At 40.6% G+C, this 24,366-nt stretch overlaps 1 protein-coding gene across 13 annotated transcripts in view; it reads right to left on the minus strand.

Annotated features, from left to right (window-relative positions):
* DLG2 (discs large MAGUK scaffold protein 2) overlaps window positions 1-24,366 on the minus strand; it is a 1,965,529-nt gene that overhangs the window by 362,683 nt on the left and 1,578,480 nt on the right. For all 13 annotated transcript variants that reach the window (XM_037042840.1, XM_037042852.1, XM_037042842.1 and 10 more), the window contains one exon: window positions 270-426. In XM_037042840.1, the coding sequence (XP_036898735.1) occupies window positions 270-426 (157 nt within the window). The remainder of the gene's footprint in view (window positions 1-269; window positions 427-24,366) is intronic.

Genomic DNA, 24,366 nt, shown 5'->3' on the forward strand with positions numbered 1-24,366 from the left:
TAAGTAATATACCTTAGATAGGTATGCTTCTCAATGTTCAACTGAATGCGTGTATATCTCAGAAAATCTAAATAAAAACACTGGCACCTTTACCTGAATCTAAGGAAGTAACAAACACCAAGCACCTGAACACCATTTCAGCTGCAATGTGCACCTGAAGCCGTAATTATCTCATCAGTTTTCCTTTTAATGCAGGTGTGTTTGGAGTCATAACTAAAAGTGAATTTTTTCTTGAATGGTGAGAAAGAAGATTAAGGAGAAATACTCACGGATAGGATCTGGTCTCCTCTCTGGAGCTCCCCACTCAGATCTGCTGGTCCACCGGCCAGAATGAAGGACACGAAAATACCTTCTCCGTCTTCCCCACCTACGATGTTGAAGCCCAGGCCTGTGGAGCCTTTGTGCAGGACCACCTTGCGGGGCTCCCTGCAGAAACAAGCAGAGAACACAGCTCACAGGGTGACCCAATCGAGACTTGGATTGCTTTACTTTCATTGGGGTGTATGATACCAGCAACTCAGTACCCAGGACAATGGCTTCCCAAAGTAAGAGAGCGCTGTGCTTCAAGGAAGATGCTGCTCTCAGGGAAGATGATGAATTCCTCACTGGAACAAGTGCCAAAATACCATGCAAAGCCTTTCCTTAATTCCAAAACATTTTCTTAAAGTAGCCTTACTTCCACTTCTACTACTTTACCTTTGCTTAAAACACCACCATAGTACTAGGCAAGGTGGATGTATCCAAAAAAGAGGGTGAAAACTGGCGGGGCAAGAGACTGGTTTGGATAGGCCAGACATGAGAGATCTCACAGAGTGAATTAAAGCTTACTCTGCAGGCAGTGGGGACTCACTGGAAGACTTCAAGGTACCAAGAATACTTAAATCTGTTTTAGAAAGATTAAGCAATTGTTGTGTATAGGACTGTTGGAGAGGGATGTACAGAGAGGATGGAAGGAGAAAACAAGTAATCCAGGTTTCAGGAAGTGACACCCCAAAGAAGGGTGACTACAGCAATAATGAAAAAAAAAACATACATGAGAGAGGAAATTTGGGGAGAGAACCAATGGGCTCAGAGGAGGACTCAGGCATTGGAGGAGGAGTAAGAACATCTAAGCAAATCACAAAAGCAGGAAGGGAGTGAAATCCAGGGTCATGAAGGTGAATATGATTTTGACATGTTCAGTTTCAGGTGTCCTGGACCATCCACATGGAGATGTTTGGAAGCAGATGGACACAAGGATAGGAATTTGGGTCCTTAGTGAGGACAGCAAGTGCAGATTTGAGGGTCATCAGTAAAAAAGATGAGAGATCAAACCTCGAGCCAACAGTTCACTGTGTTTGTAGAGAGGCCATAAAATTATGGAATATGGGATCATGAGGGATCTTAGAAGGCACCTAGTTCTATTTACTTTATCAGTAGTTTTAAGAAAGGTCAATTCTTAAGCCTCAGATTTGACCAGTGTTCCTTTTGTATCACCTACCTCCTCTTTCAAGTATCTTTGTCTCAATCATTAAAGTTCTTCTATTTTCCTGTCTTTTAAAAAATATTTTATTTATTTATCTTTAGAGGGAAAGAGAAGGAGAGAGGAAGAGAAACATCAATGTATGGTTGCCTCTCGTGCATCTCCCACTCGGAACTGGCCCCTGCCGGGAACTGGCCTGCAGCCCAGGCATGTGCCCTGACTGGGAATCGAACTGTGATCATGTGGTTGGCAGGTCTGAGCTCAATCCACTGAGCTACACCAGCCAGGGCCTATTTTCCTGTCTTAAGATGTAAGAATGACAAACAACCATCCAATGTATTTCTATACTAATGACCACAAAAAGAATCTGTTATATGCTGCCACATTTTCATGCATAAAGAGATGCATTAAATCGATATTTAGCCTTATTATGAGTTAGGGTATACAAAGCACATCACACCTTGTTATGTGATAGTATGATGTAACTTGACATAGAGTTGATTAGTTTCATTCTGCAAATAGTTTGCAAGCATCTACTATGCCAGGAAATATTTCTGGTGCTCAGAAAGTTTATAAGCAAAACAAATATCCCTGCCCTTACAGGATTTACATTCTCATCTATGTAGACCACTAATAAGCAAGAGGTACAATAAATAAGTTTGTTATGTTGTGGGTTAGAAGACAATAAATATTTTGGAAGGAAAAAAAAAAGGCAGAGCTGTGTTAGAAGGATGGGCTGTGGCAGGGGTGGGCCTGGGTAGGATTCACTGAGAGAGTGACATCTGAGGAAAGATGGAGAGGTGAGGAAACTAGTCATATGGGCATCTGCAGGAAAGGCAGTTCAGCCAGCAGAAAGAGCCAATGCAGGGACCCTGATGTGGGAGACTGACTGGCATTGCAAAGGAGGAGCTAGGAGGCCAGTGTGGCTGAGCTGAGTGAATAAAGGAAGGAGAATGGCACAAGATGAAGAAGTCAGTGTATTAGTTTTTTACTGATGAGAGACAGTCACCACAAACTTAGTAGTTTAACACAACATTGATTATCTCCTAGTTCTGTAGATCAGAAATCTGGATGGGCTTGTGTTGTAGACCACTCTGCCTGGTTCTAGGAACTGTATCTCGATCCCTTGTGGCTAAGGGTGAGGGACGACCTTTGGAGTGCCAGCCACAGGAGACAAAGCTTGTCTCTGGTAGCAAATGCTGCCTCAGTTTCCTCTCCCTGTCCCCAAAGCTTGGTCAGAAGTCAATGATGGGTTACACCCTTCACAGCAGGGGGCAACCTAAGCCAGACTCGATCACTTGGGAGGCTTTCATGGAAGAACTTGGGGGGCTGCAACAAAGAGCAATGGACTCTCGACCCCTCTTCCCCCGGGCTTTGTCAAAGCCTGAGTCACCATGTTCTCTGGGAGAAGTGATTCCTGGCTCTAATCCCCTTAAGCCTGAATACCTGTTGGGGAGGGGTGCAGCTCCTTGCCTTTCTAGAGCATATCCTGGGGAAAAATCTGGCATCACAAACACTTGCTGATAAACCTGTAAAATCTGCTCTGCTAAGAGTGCTTTCATTCATATGATAAGCGTCCGAGAGGAAGTGAGTATGTCTCCCAAGGTTTCTGCAACTGTCTTCCTGGCAGACTCTGACTCAGACTAAGCCCTCAGATTTCATTGAAATCTTATCTACTGTTTGATCCTTACCACCCTGTATTCCTGTGTATTACAACCCAATAAAAGGCTATGGAGGAGGGCGCTCAGGGCCTTTTTCTCCTTGGAGAAACTGGCCGTTGCTGGCCTTTGTCTCCCCTGAGAAACTGGCCACAGCTCACCTCTCCTCCCTAAGCAGGTCACGTCATATCTCTGTCTTGTTCATTCTCATCTGTGGCACTCAGGGGGACTTACGGAAGTTGCCCCCACAGGCTTGCCTAAGTTATCTGCCTAGAATTTCATAAGGCTCGGGCCTGCGAACCAGATGATCGCGGTTCGATTCCCAGTCAGGGCACATGCTTGGGTTGCAGGCCAGTTTCCGGCAGGGGTCAGTTCCCTGCAGGGGATGCACCAGAAGCAACCATACATTGATGTTTCCTTCCTCTCACCTTCCCTCCCCCTCTAAAGATAAATAAATAAAATATTAAAAAAAAAGAATTTCATAAGGCTAACATCAACGTGCCAGCCAGACCAAGCTTTACTTGGAAGCTCTGGAGAAAAATCCATTTCCAAGGTCATTCAGGCTATTGGCAGAATCTGTTTATTTATTTTTTTTCCAGAGAAAGAGAGCCAATAGGAAATGTAAAGAAATTTTGTTATAAGGAACTGGCTTGTGCCATCCCAGGTGCTGTGACCTCCCAGGTGCTGTGACGTCCCAGGATCTACTGAGGGCAAGCTGCAGACCCAGGGGAGCTTATGGTGGAAGTTTCAGTGTGAGTCTAAAGTCAGGGTAAGACCAATATCCCAGCTCAAACACAGTCAGAAAGAAAAAGGGACATTTTTTTCTTACTGTACTTTTTTCTTACTATTCAGGCCTTCAATAGGTTGGATGGGTTCACCCAGATTAGGGAGGTCCATCTGCTTCGTGTCACACAGATTCGAATGTGAACCTCATCTGGGAGCACGCCCACACTACCTGGTTCTGCCCCTTTGCTCCTGCTGGGTGGGGGAGGAAGTCCAGCTCTGTCTCGCCCGTGAAGACCAGCCAGTGGAGGATGTGGAGGGCCATCTCAAGGTCACCTCTCTCAGATTCCCCTGGTGGGCCCAGAAGTCAAGCTATCGTGTGGTCCACTAGCACCGTAAGGGTGAAGGGACAGTTCTCCCTTGGTGTTTGGCTAGAGTACGGCTAGCATTATCAAGTTTCCTTGTTCTTTCCGTAGCCTTCCCTTTTCTCAGGCCTTTGATGATAAGGAGCAGGTTTTCCCTGAGGCTTTTTTCATCTGTGCTTGTTGGGGGTTCCAAGGTGCAGGCATCTCCAGTGCCCCATCCAGGATATACGGGAAACAAAGAAAATCCAAGGAATGCATTGCAGTGCCTTTCCTTTCCAAGCAGCCTGACTTCTTCTTTCCAACTTTTAGAGTCTTCCTATGTTTTCTTGCTTTATTATATCTAATTTTTTAAGAGGAAGGCTTAGAGAAAAATGAAGATAATCCTTTTTTTTCAGGGTGGGGGTGGAGCTAGAATCAGAAGTCCACATTCTGGACACAATTTGAAGATAAGGGTCAAAAGGATTTTGATGAAAAAGTTGTAGAAATCTCTCTCTCTTTCCAGATATAAAACACACACTCACGGTGGATCCAATAACATTCAAGCTATACATGGAGAGAAGAGGGGCGTTATGACTCTGAGGTTTATCCATGTGGTAGACATTGTGCTTGATGCTTTCTGTGCATCATTCCACTTACCCTTCAAAACAATCCAATGAAGGAGGTGTACCGATGTTGGCAACTACTGTGAAACTGATCCAAAAGTACGATGGATTGATGATTGATAGATGGATAGGTCACCTCTAGAGCATGTGTAGGAACATGCTAGTAGTGGAACCTAGGTGCTGAGTTCATGGTAAAACTCTTCAAACTTTTATTTGTGTTTTGAACATTTTGTTAAAAATCTTAAGAAAAATAAAAAACCTGATGAAGACATCATTATGACAACTTTTTAAATAGGTAAAATGAAATGGGTTGCCCAAGTTTGTACTGTTCAGTAAGTTGCAAAGGCAGAACTAGTATACAGATTTTCTGACTCAAAATCTCGGAGTCTAGAGCATGATCTATTCCAGAGATTGCAAATCAGCAAACAGAAGGCCTAATCTGACCCACAGTGTTTACAAATTTTTAAATCAGTTACTCATGTTTAAAATGAGAAAAATTTGCCTAAAATGTGGATTTATGGCTTCATGTGGAATCAGATGTTCTATCAGCATGGCTCTCAAGTTTGTTGCATAGCAACAATTGGCTAGAGCAGGGTTCTTTGTGGGGGGGGGGCACTCCCTCTCCAGTGTCCATCGCCTCACCTCTCTCTCATGTTTCCCAGGGAAAAAAGCTGTCAGTGACAGCTGTCAGCTGTCAGTTGTACTTCTGGCAAAGTTAAGAAGAAAGTGAAGCATCCTGTACTGATGCTTCTATCAAAAATGGGAAAGTGACAGGTTTATAATATTTTAGTAGAAAAATAGGAGAGAATATCTTTCCTTTGGAAGTAAGACTTATCCTTACATGTTTAATATGCAAAGAGACTCTGCAGAAGGAGCACTGTGAAGTACCATCCCCCATTACCTGTCTATGCTACTGACGTGGGAGCATTTTGTTAGCAACCTCTGCACTTTGACATATGGCTTCCTATTTGTAAAGACACAAAACATAATCTTTGAGTGACAGTAGATTTGATTTATTTTACCTGGACTTTACTTATTTATTTCATATAATATGATCAGATCTTTAAACCAAATTACTTGGAATTTTCTTCACCTGTGAGATTTAAGTGCCTTTTTAAAAGTATAGTTTTATATTTCATTGCATTATGATACATATTTTAATAATCAGGAGAAATAACAAAGAAATAAGTCTTTGAAATAGTGTGCAAATAAAATGTCTTAAGCACACTCCAAATAATTTACTTTTTCTAATTTAAATTCTTTATAATGAGAAGACTGATTATATTAAACTGTAGACTTTAATGTGTTTTCATGTATTCTTTCCTGTTAGAGGGTAAAAGCCATGGGAAATACTAGAAGTTTTGTTTTATTCATACTTAGATAAGTCAATTCTCTAAGCTCGCTGAGTCTTGACACATAGCTAGGAAACATCAGAGTCCCTTTCTTGCTTTTTAAATTGTTTTAAGACTTAGTTTTTCTAGAGCAGTTTTAGGTTCACAGTGTAAGAGGAAGGTACAGAGATTTTCACATAGCCCTTGCTTCCACACATGCATACCCCTCCCCCCATTATCAACATCCCCCACCAGACTGGTACCTTTGTCACACAACTGATGGACCTATATGACACGTCATTATACCCAAAGTCCTTAGGGTTCACTTTTGGTGTTATACATTTTGTGGGTTTGGATCTAATATTATAGTGTCATACGTAATAGTTTTACTGTCCCGAAAACATCCCCTGTGCTTCACCCTCTATTCATCCCCCTCTCCACACAACCATCTCCACAGAACCGCCAATCTTTTTATTATCTTCATAGTTTTGCTTTTCCCAGAATGTAATGTGGAATGTAATTTCCAAACCACATTTGATTTGAGTTGCTTTCTCAAATCGGCTTCTTTCACTTAGCAGTGTGCATTTATGTTTCCTCCATTTTTTTTATGGCTTCATAACTCATTTCCTTTTAATGTCGAATAATGTTCCATTGTCCGGATGTGTCACAGTTGATTTATCCATTCACCTCCCATAGGATGTCTTGGTTCCTTCCAAGTTTTGGCGATCAGGAATAAAGCTGCTATAAACATCAATGTTCAGATTTTAGTGAGGATGTAAGGTTTCAACTCTTCGGGGTAAATACCAAGGAGTAAAATTGTTAGATCATACGGTAAGAGTATATTTAGTTTTATAAGTAATTGCCAAACTGTCTTTCAAAGTGGCTGTATTTATTTTACATTCCCACCACAATGAATGAGAGTTTTTCACCAGCATTTGGTGTCAACGCTCTAGATTTTGACCACTCTAAAAGGGGTGTAGTGGTATCTCATGGTTGTTTTGACAGAGCTCGTCTCTTTACCACAAGTTAAATGTTTTGTCCATTAAACGGGGAGAGAACTTAAACAACAAAAATAAAAAGAACATTATCTGTCATGCGAAGTAGAGGAGGATCTAAAATTTTTAAAAAAGCATCACAATATATTTATAAAATACAGTTTCCAGAATTATTGACATGCAAGGATTCACTTTAACTGCCCCCAGCTTTTATCATTTGAACCACACCCTTTAGTACTTGACCTTGTGTTGCTGCACTCTTCTCGCTCTGCCTGTCATGATATCCACCCCAATCTCTCCATTCCTCTAGTTCAGGCCCGCCCTCTTAGGATAGCTTCCACATTTGAAGTACCTTTTATTCCAGTTTCAGTGTTTACTGCTCAACTCTGGACCCTTTCTCCAAGCAAGAACACGGACTAGTATTGCCCGATTCTAAATTTTCTAAAGATATGTGAAGACTCTAGACTTTTATATAAATTTTCCAGAATTTTAAGTTGACAACGATGACAATAAATTCAAGGTATGATGCAGGTCAAACTCCACCTGTCTGCGGTGCATCCAGCTGTGGGCTGCCAGGGAGACTCGCACTGTTGGCACTTTGGCAGCCCATTTGGTATCTCCTTCATGTTTGTGTCCTCCATGGCACTCGGCGTAGCACTTGGCTCGTGGGAATTCTCTGTAACTCTACACTGATTTACCATTCTGCTCTCAGCCCAACCTCTGTCTTTCCCTTTTCAAGTCTTCTTCTTAAATATTCATTTCTTCTATCTAATTTTTTACCCATTTATATTAGAGTTGCTCAAGGCCCACTTCTTCATGAAGACACATTCCCAAATATTTTGAGCTTCAACTCTCACTTCTGCATGCTTATTACCTGGTCCAATGACTTTGGTAAATATAGTGCCCCATATTTCCATGGACTGTTTTGTGTGTGAGGTCATTGTAGCCTCCAGTGAGATTATAATCTCCTGAAGATAGAGTTTCATGCTTTATCTTTAGGTACCCCCAATACACCTAGAAGGCTGCTTAACAAACACCCGGTGATTGAATAAATGAATTTATATCACCAATTTATAAAGAACTGTAATATTTTCCTTACTGACATGATTTGGGCTCCAATTTACTATGTGATTTATCACCCAGAATTCATTGGCTAAAGGGCCCATTATTAGTCATTATTATACATAATAATACAAGAACTATGAAATAAAATTCTAACTCTCATTCTTCATTCAGGATGAAGTTTAAGGGTGACAATTTTCTGGAAGCCTGATATTCTCCTTACTCTCTCCAATCTAGTCTGGGTTGGTGCCATTTCTAGCATTCTCTCCATGTATCTATCATGATTGTTACTACGCTGGGTTGGTTTACTTGTCTCCCTCTCCAGCTACAGTGGTCAGTTAAGGAGCAGGGAGCATACAATTTACTTTGGTCTCCAATGCCTGGTGCATAGCAAGTACTATCTGCTAATTCCAGTTTTCCTATTAGGTTTTAAATATGGAGCCTATAGAAGATGGAAACTGGTTACTCAGGATATAAATTTAAAAAATCTTTCTTGTCCCTTTAAAACATATTTTATTCATCTATTCAACCTCTCGATATGCACACCTCTATGAGGTATCTATTGTAATTTGTGTCAGACACTGTGATACAAAGATTACAGAGGTTGGTGTGAGGGGGATCAAATGTAAATAGTTACAAAAGCCCAGGAATGAGACAAGTGCTCCTTCAGAAACATCTGTGCAATAAGCTAATGTAGCCAAGAGCAAACAGCAACTAGTCTTCCTCTAAAGAAGATTACCGTTTTCTCATCACCTGGATAAAATTTGCAACGCTCATTTATGCCATTTTATTTTTCATTTTAATGTGATGTAAAAAGCCTATCTGAAACCCTCAAATACCAAACAACTGGAGAGAAGCCAGTCTGACTTGCTCTCAGCTGTGGCAGATCAGCAGCACAGTATTGTTGAGCTAGAGTCTTGGAGGATGTTTCAGCTAGCTGGAATGTTTTCAGGAGCTGGATACTATGGGCCAATTCCTTCCCCTTAGATCAGATGGCTTAGGAGGGTTCAAGGTCAAAAAAGGGAATCAACTACCTAAACCTGAAGGCTTTCTCAGGGCCATTAGAGGGATGTTTCTTGAGCTTTGAACATCTGAGCTCTGTGAAGTCACTCCTGTCACCTACGGAAACATCCATGGTGAGAGGCTGTGTGGTGCAATGGGGAGTGAGCTATGAAATTTTTCTAGTTATCTTTCTAAAATACATGCCTGTCATATTACTCTTATACCTGGAAGGCTTCCAGGGATTTCTATGCCCTCAGGATAAAGTTTAACCTTCTAAGCGGCATTCAAAGTTCTTCAAGCTTTGACCTTCATCTACCTCCTCAATGTCTCTTCACCATTCTCCCTTGCACCCCATGTTTTAGGCATATAAAGTTACCAACAATAGATCCTCATACCAGGTTGTTCTTTGTCTTGATGTCTTTTCTCAGGCTGTTTCTCTTTAATTAAAATGATTCTGTCCTCTTCAATGTATTGAACTTCCACTTGGCCTTCAAGACTGAGGCCGGGTACTATCTCCTCTCTGCTGTGTCATGGACCCTTGCCTCTAGACAAACAAACTGCTTCTTTTTTGGAAACACATTGTCTTTTAAAATTTTTTTAAAATCTAATTATTGTTCAAGCACAGTTTTCCGTCCCCCACTCCAATCCCAGGCCACCCCCCTCGCTCCCATTTCCACCCCCTTAGTTGTTCTCCATGTGTCTTTTATACTAGTTCCTGTGAATCCTTCCTCTTTTCCCCTGAAATTCTCTCCCCTCTTGTCTTTTCACTACTGGTGTCTCTGCTGCCCAGAAGTTACTTTGTTTACCAGTCTACCTATACTGCTAATGGGTGTGGCCCTGAAGGAAGCATGCCATGGCTTAGGTGTTTTTGTCACTTTGAAAACTAGTACAGGCTGAGCTTATGAGAGACGCACAAACGCACAAAATATATTTCATGAATAAAAAAGTGAGAGTTTGAAAGAAATGATATTAAATTCAGATTCCAACTCTCTAGGGATTTGTGAAAACACATGAGTGCCCTCTGTGGGGCAGGTTTCCAGCTTGGGCAATAACTTGGCAAGGAATTGTGTTTGCCTCATGGGGAGGGGGGGTAATAAAATTCAGATAGGGCAATGAGGTCAGAGCATCCAGAAAGCAGAAAGCATTAAGAGAAAATATACATTGAGATTCTACTTCTAACCACTTGGCAGATTAGATGTCCTGAAACCCTTCTCATTACAAAGCAGCGAAACTTCTGAATAGAATATTCATAAAATACTTTTAACTGCGTGGCTAAGTTTGTACATAAGTAAGAGAAATCCTCAGAGGCTGTAAATAAAGTGGGGATACAAGTTCAGAGAAGAAGCAAGTACTGGGACTCGCAGCAGACTCCAGAGCTTCTGCAGGCCTCTGAAAAGCTAGTATTCCGGTGTCTAGAGTGGACAGAGGCACAGAAAATAGGATGGTGTGGGCTTAGAGGTGGGCTTTAGATCAAAGGCCCATGCTGGTAGCAGGACCCTGAGAAGCTGCACCCTAAACAAAAGGTTAAAGCACAGAAATATTAGCCCCTCAGTGAGATCAAAGATGCATATCTGATCTGGCTTTGGCTCAAAGCAACAGAAAGGGAGGGGCTGTTTTTCTGAAGACATGTTAAGCAAGGCATATTTAAATGTGGAAGAAGTTTTGTTTTAGAAATAGAATTAATAAAACTTAATCAACTGGGAAAAGGAAACAGGGGGAGTCTCCCTGGGTGTGAGGAGGAAGAACTGGGCGAGGTCTGCAGTGCTGCGTGGTGGAGGCACTCTCAGCTCCGGCTGCAGGTCGCTGATAGAGGCGAATGTGCCATTGGTCGGGGCAACGCACAGGTGGATTCATCTGGCCACCCCAGCCCAATGACAGTAGCCATTAAGGTCACTGGGTTGGCTGATTTCCCTCTCTCAGAGTTCAGGCTCACCAAGCCACCTGTTAATTTAATTATGGTTTTCCATAGTGCTTTTTCTAATGGAGTGGATGTGCTAATTTGATTGTGACTGATGTCTTACATCTACATGACCTGGTGCCTCAGAAGGCTGTAGTGCAGTGTATGGCTCATATTAAACTAATTAATTCCATCAGTTAGTCAAACAATCAGTTAAGCGGATTATTGGACATCACATAGATTCACAGATAAAGGGCTTTTGTTAAACTGCTGTTATGAGGAAAGGATGTTAAGATATTACACAAGAAATCTGGCATTGCCAAGTAGGATCTATGCTCTCAACTTTGTGCCATAGAGAATAGTCTGACTTCAGCAAAATGGCCACTACACAGATATTGAAAATATACTAAATACACTGTGATTGGTATTATGCACGATAAAAAGAACTCTAATTGATAGGGATAGTGTGGTATACTGTGATATTGGGAAAGACTAGAGCATTGGAGCTAGATAGGTCATATCAATTAAGAGCTGACTAATCTTGTCAGAATTCAAATTTTTAAAATTATTTATTTTTTTTTAGAAAGAGGGGAATGAAGAGAGAAAGAGAGGGAGAGAAACATCAGTAGGTTGTCTCTAACATGCCCCAACTGGGAACCTGGCCTGCAACCCAGGCACATGGCCTGACTGGGATTATTTCATTTGCAGGTTGGCACTCAATCCACTGAGCCACACCAATCAGAGAAAAATTTTAAAATATATATATTTATTGACTAGAGAGAGAGAGAGAAAGAAGGGGTGGGGGAGGAAAAGAGGGAGAGAGAGAGAGAGAGAGAGAGAGAGACATCAATGTGAGAGAAACAATTGGTAGCCTTCCATATGCTCCCTAACCAGGGACTGAACCTGTAACTCAGGCATGTGCCCTGGCCAGGAATCAAACTATGACATTTTGGTTTACAAGGGACAATGGTCCCTTTTTGGAATTTTTTAATGTCTTATTTTTTTTTAGCTGTGAATTGTGAACAATAATATCTATCTTAAGATAGTGTGAGGATGGACTGAAATATACAAACTACTAGAATCACACAGTATGTGCTCAATAAATGCTTATTCTTTTTCCCTTTAGGGAATTATGACCTTTGGAAAACAAGTATACATAAAATAATAAGCCAACAATACAAGGCCACATATGTGGAGTACCCAATGACTGATGAGAATAGTGAATCTTTAAAGAAAAAAGATTAAAACATGGAGAAGACAGAATCTGAGCTAGATCTTGATGGATGGGTAGAAACTGGTTAAGTGGAAAGGAAAGTAGCTGATATTTCAGTAGGTGGCATGAGTCCAGAGACAGAGGGGAGCACATGCAGGATGCATTTGGAGAACAGGAGTTTCACAGCCTGAGTGCAGGGTCTGTGTCAAGGCAAAAAAGAAGACAGGCAGACTGGGAAGAACCATGATGCCAAGCTAAGGAATTCACACTTTATACTTGGGGAATATGGAGGCACTGAATGTCTCCATATTACTCTGAATGTAGCAACTTCTGTTTGTGAGCCTCAAGTGCTTATGTCATGTGCTGTTTCTACAACCTCTGAAGTCTGACTGCAAGGAGCTTAATTAAACATTCTAAAGGTCTCCAAAGACATTCCTGCTTCAAGGCAAAGGGCTTCAGTAGAGGCTGTAACAAACAGCATTAGATTTAACTGCCAAAATCTAGTTTGCAGCTTTTGTAAAAAACCCCAAAACTCCCAGCTCTCCTCTCTGGAGGAAATCTCTGACTTAGTTACACATTTGAGAACATATACTATCCTTGGTAAAATGAATCAAATAGACAAAATAATTTTTCCCTCACAGACATAAATCAACTGTAGTCTCACATCAATCTAATCATGATTAATTTGATTTTAAAATATTTGGAGTTTTTGCTTATTCATATATCAAATATGATAGTCATGTTTCATCTCAGTTTGCTTTTGTCTAAATTTCTCAAAAAGACAAACAAGGAAGCAATTAAATATTGCTCTCACATATGCCTTGTATTCATCATCTCATTTCCAACACAAAGGAAAATAGAATTACCCTTCCTGTTTTCCTTAATTTCATAATGTTTTGTCTGGAAACTTCCCTATTAAGTTATCCACAAAGACAGGTGTTTCCTTCTGCTTCCCTTTGTATTTTGAATTTTTAAAAAGCAGTTAATTACAAAAGAAATGATTTTTTAGCAGTCTTACTAAATAAAACCATAAGCATTTTACAGACTTATTTTTTATAGTTGCACATTTTTCACAATGAAAACATTATGAAAGCTGGGTATAAACAAATTAATATTTGATGATAGGATAAGAGAGGAAAAAACCTTGTATATTCTTCTTAAAGGCAAAGCATATTTTATGAAAAAATACTTAAATTTTCGTTTGAAATAGAGCTCCATGGTATTGAGAAATTCCAATTAACTACTAAAGGTTCAAACCCTCTGTAATTAGTGTGATTTTGGTGGAAATGGCTTGAAATAATTAAATGAAGAATCTTTGGTTTCAAGTTTTACAGTTTTCCCCTTAGCTTTAATTTCGATACATCCATATTACTGTAGAGAAAAAATTAGCTGAAATCTGTTGGAGTCTTGACTCCAGGGCAAAGCTCTGAGCATCCTTGAAAACAGCCTCTTCCAGTAACAGTTTCCCTGTTGTATGAGAGAATGAGTGTTGCAAACAGTAAATGAGAGTGGCTACGGTCCCTTCCAGGTCTAGTCTTACCTATGTTCACTTAATGAAAACCAGATGTGGGAATCTTCCACTTCTAAAACCACAATTACATTTGATTCCTCAACACATATTTAGGATTCACCTTGAAGAGACTAGAAAGAACAAGGATGGCCCTACAGTTCCCCTCCAACTTGACCTGTCTTCAGCTTTGGCACTACAAACTCCTCTACACTGACACTGACAACAGAACTTTCAGTGATAACGGATGTTGTGTGTTCACATTACCCAACATGGCAGCTGCCAGCCACATGTGTTCTGAAGCACTTGAAATGTGGTTAATGTGACTGAAAAATTTAATCTTCCATTTTATTTAATTCTAAGCAGTTTATATTTAAATAGTACCATGTGTATTGTTACTACTGTAGTAGACTCCTTTTCTTGTAAAGATAATAGTTTTTTCCTTTTGACTCAGTAATTCCACTGCTAGGATTATATCCTAAGAACCCCGAAACACCAATTCACCCCAATGTTCATAGCAGCACATTTTACAATAGCCAAGAGATGGAAGCAACCTAGGTGCCCATCAGTAAATGAATGGATCAAAAAACTATGCTGCATTTACACAATGGAATTCTATGCAGCAGAAAGAAAGAAGGAGCTCCTACCCTTTGCAACAGCATGGTTAGAACTGGAGAACATTATGCTGAGTGAAATAAGCCAGGCAGTGAAAGACAAATACCATATGATCTCACCTTTAACAGGAACCTAAACAACAAAACAAACAGGCAAGCAAAATATAACCAAAGACACTGAAATAGATAACAGGTTGACAGTGACCAGAGGGGAGAGGGGAGGGAATTCCAGGGGGAAAGGAGAAGGATTTACAGGAACTAGTATGAGGGATACATGGACAAAAATGAGGGAGGTGGAAATGAGTTGGAAGAGGGGAGCACGGGGGGTGGGCTGGAATGGGAGTAAAAGACAGAAAACTGTACTTGAACAACAATTAAATAAATAAATTTAAAAAATTTTACTGAAAAAACGAATACTTTTTTGTTTATTCTCTTAACTCTGTCTGTTCCTTCTTAGCCTCCTGGAAGGGGTCCCCTTATTGGGTTATTATTCATAAATTTTAAAAAAAGTGTATCCCTGGCTTCCTTCTCCTCTCATACCCCCCCTTTAGCTCCTCCCTGCAGTACAACTTTTGTTCCTTTATGTTTCAGTTTAAATGGTACTGTCTGACCACTTCATCCAAATTAGCCCCCTACTGCATTTTTTTAAATCATAGGTTTCCTGTATGTCTTCCTCATCATACTTAAAATAATATTATTTTATTTGTTGCTTAACTCTCACTAGATTGTAATTTTAAAAACTTACTTATTGATTTTAGAGAGGAAGAGGAAGGGAGAGAGAAACATTTGTTGCCCTACTTATTGTACATATTAATTGGTTGATTCTTGTATGTGCCCTGACTGGGGAATCAAACCTACAATTTTGGAGTAACAGGACAATGTTCCAACCAACTGAGCCCCCAGCCAGGGCAATTTATTTATTTATTTATTTATTTATTTCCTTCCTTCCTTCCTCTCTTCCCTCCTTCCTTTAAAATAAATTTCATTGCTGGGACAGGTGGCTGAGTGGTTAAGGCGATGGACTGCTAAAATAAATTTCATTAATTAATTTGAGAGAGAGAGAGAGAAAGAGAGAGATATTTATTGATCTACTTATTCATTGGTGGAACATTCATTCATTGGTTGATCCTTGTATTTGCCCTCACCATGTATAGGGATGATGCTCTAACCAACTGAGCTACTTGGCCAGGACCTAGACTGTAATTGCCATGAGTGGCAACACGTTGTGCCTACAGGACCTAGTAAGTGCTTGAAACATATTAAGGCCCTGGTATTTGTTGAATAAATAAATAAATAGGTATTCCTTTCCTGTGCCTACTGATAAGTCATTAATCTGTATTTCCAGACGGTGTCACAGTCTCCTCTATTCCAAACTTCCATCTAACTGCTTAAGAATGAGCTCATTATCTTCCCCAGACTATATTTTTCCCTTTTATTCCTTATCTGGTTAATGCTGTCTGTCAAATATGGCATTCAGAAACTTCTGCATTGCCTCTCTGGTACTTATCTAGCACTCCAGTCATGTAACAAATGCAATAAATTTTACCTGAGAAATGCCTCTCCAATCACCCTAGCACTGTTGTTGTGGTTCAGGCCTACAGAACTTCACACCTGGACCTGCGGGAGATTCCTCATTAGACTTTTCCCAATAGTCACGCACTCAGCACTCTCTCTTTCATGCTGCTGTCAGAGCAATTTTCTTACAAAATGAATACAATCATTTCACCCCCTTTCTTTAAAGTTCCAATTGCTTCTCCATTACCCAAGAAATAAAATCCCCCTTATTTTCTTTTGCATAACCTGTGAGGCCTTCATTATTTGGGCTCCATGGACTCTTTCAACCTTAGCTCTCTACATGGTCCTTATGGTTCACACCCTCCTATTACATGGAACTTCCTGTGTGGCCCTGCTGGTCAGGCCCTCTCTGTCTTTTCACATGGTCTTCCTTGGCTTGGAATGTCCATCCCACCTGAATGGCTTATCCTTCAACAGCTGTCTCAAGCACATTTAGCCATCCTGGGTGGTGTTCCCTGGGCATTTTGGTTTGGGGAGCATTATAGCATTCATCACTTTACACTTCTGACTTCTCTACAAGTGAAACAGTTTTTTTGAATATTTTATTGATTATGCTGTTACAGTTGTCCCATTTTTTTCTCCCCTTTAGTTCCCTCCACCCTGCATCCCCCTCTCACCAGCATTTCCCTCCCCCAACCCCTTAGTTCATGACCATGGGTCATACATTTAAGTTCTTTGGCTTCTCCATTTCCTGTACTATTCTTAACCTCCCCCTGTCTATTTTGTACCTACCATTTACACTTCTTATTCCCTGTACCTTTTCTTCCATTATACTCCTTCCCCCTCCCCACTGATAACCCTCCATATGATCTCTATTTCTGTGATTCTGTTCCTGTTCTAGTTGTTTGCTTAGTTTGTTTTTGTTTTTTTAGGTTCAGTTATTGATAGTTGTGAGTTTACTATAATTTTATAAGTGAAATTCTTTAAGCACAAGAAATATATGTTACTCAACATCCTGAAGACTGATTTATTTTGCTACAGTGGCTATGAGCCTGGCTTTGGCTTTGGACACACACCTGAAATTTGAAACTGGGATTTCCATTTATTGGCTATGAAACTTGTCATTATAACTTCATCTGGCTGAGCCTCAGTTTTCTCATTCTTAAAATGGAAATAATGTTACTTACATCATGGGTTTTTGTATTAAATGCAATAATGAAAGTATTTATTGAGCACACACTATTTTCAGAGCATATAGCATGGATAAAGACTATTAAAACACAGACCTGATCATTGTAGAATTCATAATCTAGTGGAGAAAATAAGACACACATATCAAACTGTAATTTAATAAAAATATAATAAGTAATAACAGAGATATATTAAAAGTGCTATGATGGTTTCGATATAAGTGATTTCTGGATGGGGTTTGGGGAAGGTTTGATGAAAAAGATTACATTTAAATTACTGCTTGAAAGAAAATTAAGCAATTTTCTTACAAAATGAATACAATCATTTCACCCCCTTTCTTTAAAGTTCCAATTGCTTCTCCATTACCCAAGAAATAAAATCCCCCTTATTTTCTTTTGCATAACCTGTGAAAATACTCTAGAATTATATCACTCAGCTTTATAGGGGCTGTGCAATGGCAGATATAGGTTTTGTGAGGTCTGAAGGTTTTACAATTTGAGGGTCCCTCTTTAAAAATATAATATTCTGGACTTCTGCCAAGATGGAGGCATAGGTGGAAACACTGTGCCTTCTCCCACAACCAAGTTTGAATACAACAAAGGTTTAGTAAACAAAGACACAGCCAAAGAACAGAAAATTGAACTATACGGAAGTCCGACAACAATGAGCCACTCAACCAGGACCGGTAAGAGGGGCGGAGCCAGCAGCGGAGCAGGATCAGGCAGGAAAGGTCCCCTGACCCAGGCACACAGGCAGCACAGGCTGGCAGGGGTGTGGGGCAGACTGACTGCGGTTGCACATGCACGCACAATGAGACGGACCGCACAGGCCCCAGCGGGCAAACCCAGTGGCAGAGGGCTCACTGCAGTCACACATTCGCTCCCAGGGAGACGAAGCGCGCGGGCCGGGTGGCGGTGGCGGATGGAACCGCCATTGCTCCTCTCTGACCCCGCCCCCACATACAGCCTCACAACCCAGCAACTGAGTTGCCCTGCTAAGGTGAACACCTAGGGCTCCGATCCTGATACGTAACAGGCACAAACAGCCCAAAAGATGGCGCAAGAAGAACTCAAAGCCCCAGAGCCAATAACTCTAAGTGACCAGGAAATAGCCAGCCTCTCAGATGCATAGTTCAAAACACTAGTCATCAGGATGCTCACAGAACTAGTTGATTATAGTCACAAATTAGAGGAACATATGAAGGCTAAACTAATTGAAATGAAGGGAAATGTCCAGGAAACCAATAGTGATGGAAAGGAAACTGGGACTCAAATCAATGGAATGGACCAGAAGGAAGAACGAAACATCCAACCAGAAAGGAATGAAGAAATGAGAATTCAAAAAAATGAGGAGAGGCTCAGGAACCTCCAAGACATCTTTAAACATTCCAACATCCAGATTATAGGGGTACCAGAAGGGGGAAAGAAACAGCCACGAGTGGAAAACTTATTTGAACAAATAATAAAGGAGAACTTCCCCAGTCTGGCAAAGGAAATAGACTTCCAGGAAATCCAGGAAGCTCAGAGAGTCCCAAAGAAGTTGGACCCAAGAAGGAACACACCAAGGCACATCATAATTACATTAGCCAAGACTAAAATGAAGGAGAGAATCCTAGAAGCAGCAAGAGATAAGGGGACAGTCACCTACAAAGGAGTACCCATCAGACTGTCAGCGGATTTCTCAAAAGAGACCTTACAGGCAAGAAGGGGCTGGAAAGAAGTATTCCAAGTCATGAAATCCAAAGACCTACAGCCAAGATTGCTTTATCCAGCAAAACTTTCATTTAGAATGGAAGGACAGATAAAGTGCTTCTCAGATAAGGTCAAGTTCAAGGAGTTCATCATCACCAAGCCCTTATTATATGAAATGCTAAAGGGACTTATATAAGAAAAAGAAGATGAAAAATATGAACAGTGAAAGGACAGCAAACTCACAGTTATTAACAACCACACCTAAAACAAAAGCAAACCAAGAGGACAGCTAGATCAGGAGTGGAACCATAGAAATGAAGAACACATGGAGGGTTAGCAACAGGGGAGTGGGAGGAGGAGAAGGGGGGAGAAGGTACAGAAAATAGCATAGACAGTAGGTAGAAAATAGATAGGGGGGAGGGCAAGAATAGTAGGGGAAATATAGAATCTAAAGAACTTGAGACACGTGGTTATAAACTAAGGGGGGGAGAATGGTGGGGGAGGGGGTGTTCAGGTGAAGGGGAATGAAGGGGGAATAGAACAACTGTAATGGTATAATCAATAAAATAGATATATAAAAAATAAAATAAATAAATAAATAAATAAATAAATAAATAATAAAAATATAATATTCTCCCTGGCTGGTTTTGCTCAGTGGATTGAGTGCTGGCCTGTGAATTGAAAGATTGCTGGTTCAATTTTTGGTTAGGCACATGCCTGGATTGCAGGCCAGGTCCCCAGTTTGGGATGTGTGAGAAGGAACCGATTGATGTATCTCTTTCACAGATGTTTTTTTCTCTCTATATTTTTCCTTCTTTTATCCTCTTTTTAAGAATAAATAATTAAATAAAAATAAATAATTAAAATTAAAATATATATAATATTTCATGTATATCATTATACTCCTTGAGTGTTCTCCTTCACTCAGAGTGCCAGTGCCTGCCATCTAAAAAGTGCTGAAGAACAGGAACAGAATCATACACATGGAGATTATGTGGAGGGCTATCAGCTGGGAGGGGGAAGGGAGAGAAAGGGGGAAAGGGTGCAGGGATTAAGAAGCATATTTGGTAGGAACAAAATGGACAAGGGGAAGTTAAGAAAAGCATAGGAAATGGAGAAGCTGAAGAACTTACGAGTACGACCTGTGGACTTGAACCAAGGGGGAATTGCTAGAGGGAGGGGTACTGGGCAGAGGGGGGCAAAGGGGGAAAAATTAGGACAACTGTAATAGCATAACCAATAAAAAACACAATGGCAGAAAAAAAGAGTGCTGAATAATTTTGAGCTCCCTTCCCCCTGCCTCTCTGTCTCTGGTACCCAGCAAAGGGCTTGGCACAAGGTCTAGGGGCTTTGATCCCACACAACTGAGGAGCCCTGCAGTTTCAAGGTAAATTCACTCTTGGTGTTGTGCTTAGTGCTGGGAATATAACTGTGAACATAATTTGGTTTCGGACTCCATGGAGCTCTTTTCTTCATGGGACAGGGAAGTATCTAAAAATAATCAATTATAATCACAACATTCATTCATAAATACTTGGGAGACATTTATAACAGTAGGAGAGCAGTGATTTGATTCAGAGATATGGGGAGTCGGAGGCTGTTTAATGCAAAAGAAAACGTGTGAATGGAAAAGGTGGAGAAAACTCGCCTGACTGGAATGTATGACTCCAGGAAGGCTGCAGTGGAGGCCTGGAGGCACAGGCCAGGCCAGGAGGATGCTCCTGGACAGGGTAAATAGAGAGCCAGTTCTCAAGAGAACCAAGTAGAGTATTGTACATACCTTCATTGATTTAACAAAAATTTACTGGGCTAAATACTGGCTGGGTCTTGGACAATCAGATCTACACAAGACACAGTCTCTGCCCCTGAGAGGTTCACACTCTGTGCTATGCATGGATTGAATTGCGTCCTCTCCCCTCTGGGGAGTAGGGGAGAAACATATGTTGGAGTCCTAACTGCGAACACCTCAGAATCTGAGCTTTTTTGGCAATTGGGTTCTTGTAGATGTATTAGTTAAGATGAGGTCATATTGGAGTAGGGTGGGCCCCTTATCCAGTCTGACTGATCTTTTGACAAGAAGACAGCCGGGTGAAGACACAGACTCACACAGGGAGAAAACCACGTACAGATGGAGGCAGAGAGAGGAGACACCCAAGATGGCCTGCAAACCACCAGAAGCTAGAAAGAGACAAGGGAGGACTCCCTCATAGCTGTCAGAGGCCCTGCCAACATTTTGATTTTAGACTTTGAGCCTCCAGAATCATGAGACAATATGTTTCTGTTGTTTTTAGGTCTCCTGGTTTGTTACAATTTGTTATGGTAGCCTGAGAAACCTAATACACTCTTGTAAGAACTACATGAGCCAATGTACAGACAGCTGTGAGCATAACCTGCTTAGTGAGGAAAGAGGGGCTGACCCAATCCCCCTGACTCTGTCACTTTAGTACAAGGCTAATTACAATAGTAAAGAGTAGTTATCACCAGGTGTCTGGGCATTCACCTTGGTATTCAAATGGCAAGACTTCCCACAAACCTAGCTAACAAAATTTTAGGTCTCCACACACTTAAGACATGTATGTAAGAATTACAAAGAAAAACGACAAAGCCCTAAGATGAACACATTGTTAATTACTATTTGTGAAATTCATTTTCAAAAATAATATATAAGGAATACCAGGATTTCACTAACCTGTAGCTGTAGTTGAACCCTTAAAAATCGTTTCTTTAAAAGAAGCATTCATCTATTCTTGTCTCTGAGGTAGAGCAGATGTTGGCTGTACAAATGTCACAGTAGCCTTTCCCTGCTATAAATTTTGATTTCTGCTAATTCCAGGGAAAGCAATACATACCAATTAATTTAACACTGATAGATTTTCTAATTCCTTTGATTCCTCAGCAGAAGAAGTGTAAGATTATTGCTTCACATCTGGCTTTTCCAACTGAGAAAATTCATTTCTTTCACTGATCTATGTTCTCCTGCCCCTAGAAGCAGAGGTTAGTTTGAAACCTTCTTGGGCATGGTATTCCTAAAGTTATTCATTGACTAGGTCCTTTACCCATGGTGAAATCTGCAAGCCAACTTTGGACATTGATATTAACACAACATAGTTTTAAAAGAATCATCAACATTTTCTTTCTTGAACAAACATGTGTAATTTCACCTCTTGGCACACTCTCAGAAATACTCTAAATTAAATTCCAATCACACAAAAATTCCTTGATTTTCTCTCAATTCTGAGTTTTTCTTCAAATACCCAGTATTTCCCTCCTTTGGTCTTTGCATGTGAAGTCCCCTCTGCCTGCAGATAATAAATGGCTTTTTCCTTTTGTCTGCTTGGGAAGCTCCTTCTCTCTCTTTGTGACAGAACGTTTGCCCTCCTCAGCATTGGCACGAGTCCCTGCAGGATTCTGTTGCCACAGACTTATGTACCGACTATACTAATCATCACACTTTATCCACTTAACGAGCACCCATTGGGAATGAACTGTGCTACAGGAAGGCTCCTCTGGGGCTGGGACTATAACCATAAGGCAGACAATCTCTGCCTCCAGGGAGTTTGAAATAAAATTATATACCAGCAGAATAAACTGGCAAGTACAAGCCAGTCTTCTACAATAATAATAATAATTTATCTGCATGCTTGCTTTTTCCACTTGACTCTGAGATTCTTGAGTAGTATATGCACTTGTGAGTTAATATATGACATCTGAAATGTGCTTAATAAATAGGAGCTTTATTTTCTCTGCTTCCATATCCTTAATACCTGACACAAAGAACATGCTCAGTGAATGGCTGTGGAATGAAAACCTAACAGACATCTGTAAATCAGTGTGAATTAGTTGATCCTAGCAGTCAGTTTTGATAAAAGAAACATTACAACTCTAGAAATCAAAACAAAGGGAGGGTGGCTGAGGGAAGAGAGGATTTAGCTTGGGAGGAGTGGAGATAGGGCATCAAAAACATCCCATACGACCAGTTGCTGAGTATGAGTTCTGTTCTATACAAGGCCAACCTAGGATTCTCGCCAAAGCTTAACTATCTACTGACAGGGAAGGAATTCTACTGTCAGATAAGAAATGGCTTCATGGGCATGTCATAGGATCAGCATATCATACAGGTTAAGATACTGATAGTTTATATCACTTCCCATCATCTTTCACTAAAATCATTCCTCTTTTCCCATAGTCATTCCCTCTCCAGGCAAAAAGAAGCCCTGTAAAAAATGAATGGAGACAAAAACCAAGAAAAAAGCTCCAAGTGAGTCTATCTCCTTCATCCTGGATGTAGATCCATGGTCGGATGTGACAGTTGCTGAACTCATAAACCCGGTGTAGGACTTACAATGGTGCCACAGCCGCAGCTCAGTTTCAGCTGGGCTTTGTGTTTGGATGTGTCACTTAAGCCATAATCCTCACCTCTTTGCGTGAAAGTCACACATTTGTAGAAAGGCCAGTGTATCTCATCTAGGTTTTAGGTAGAGGGTAAAAGCAGGTAGGGTATAAGGAGGTGAAAAAAGAACAATTGGAGGAACAAAGACTCTGTTCATTATCATTCTCTTCTGGAAAGAGAGAAGTCTTTGCCAGAAAATCAGGAGCCTGGCCTCTGGTCTTGACCTTAGTGTGGCCTTGGAAAAATCTCATGCCTGTCTCTGGTTTCAGACAGTTTCCCTCAATGGAAACTAGATGGTTGAACATGATGTACCTTAGATATTTGCAACTTTAATTCTCATGTTAACCACTTTTCCCCCTTCAAATTTAGAATGGCCCCAAATAAATCAGAACTAGGAGAATGTTGCAAGGCAGCTCCCCACAGAGATGTATGTTTTGCTGACACGCAAGCCAGGTAATGATAACGATGTTTCCTTTGCAAAAGTCACATGCATGATCAGACACAGGCTTGACCTTTGATAGCCATGGTTCTCTTCCTTGCCATGGGTGACAGATGTTGATATAGCACTTAGTTTTTTCTTGTGCCCAAATCATTTATTACCTCAGATATATTTAGATATCACCCCCACTCCCATGGTGGTCTGATACTCCTATTTCTTTGTAAATTGTAGCATGTTCAACTCAGTTAAATATGTCATGAATTGCATAATAAAATTGGTGAGAGGGAATAAAACCACTACCATCAACCTTGGTATTTTTCATACATGGATGTAACAAATTTATATTTTGGTTAGTGAGATGAACTTTAATGTAAATTATAGTCACTAACACTTATTAAGAGCTAAGACTATGTAATGAAACAAAATCCTATGATATTCTCATAAATTAGGAATTATTTGCCTCACTAAGGTTGAGAAAACTGAGGTTTGACAAAGTTGTTTCTTGTCTACGGTTGAGCCTTTATAAAGGACGGCAGCAGCGTTCCTACGTACTCCCAATGGCCTACACAAATCTTTGCTGCCTCCACCCCCTTGTGCAAACACACGGAGAGAACAAGAACAGTGATTATTTGGCTTATGTCCTCTATGTGAAAGTGGTTAATAGTGGAGAAAATCGTCACTCAGTGAAAATAAATCCCTTGTTCCTAGG

Source organism: Sturnira hondurensis, unplaced genomic scaffold (assembly GCF_014824575.4).
Source record: "Sturnira hondurensis isolate 20B ecotype Veracruz unplaced genomic scaffold, ASM1482457v3 Scaffold0003801, whole genome shotgun sequence".
NCBI lineage: Eukaryota > Metazoa > Chordata > Mammalia > Chiroptera > Phyllostomidae > Sturnira > Sturnira hondurensis.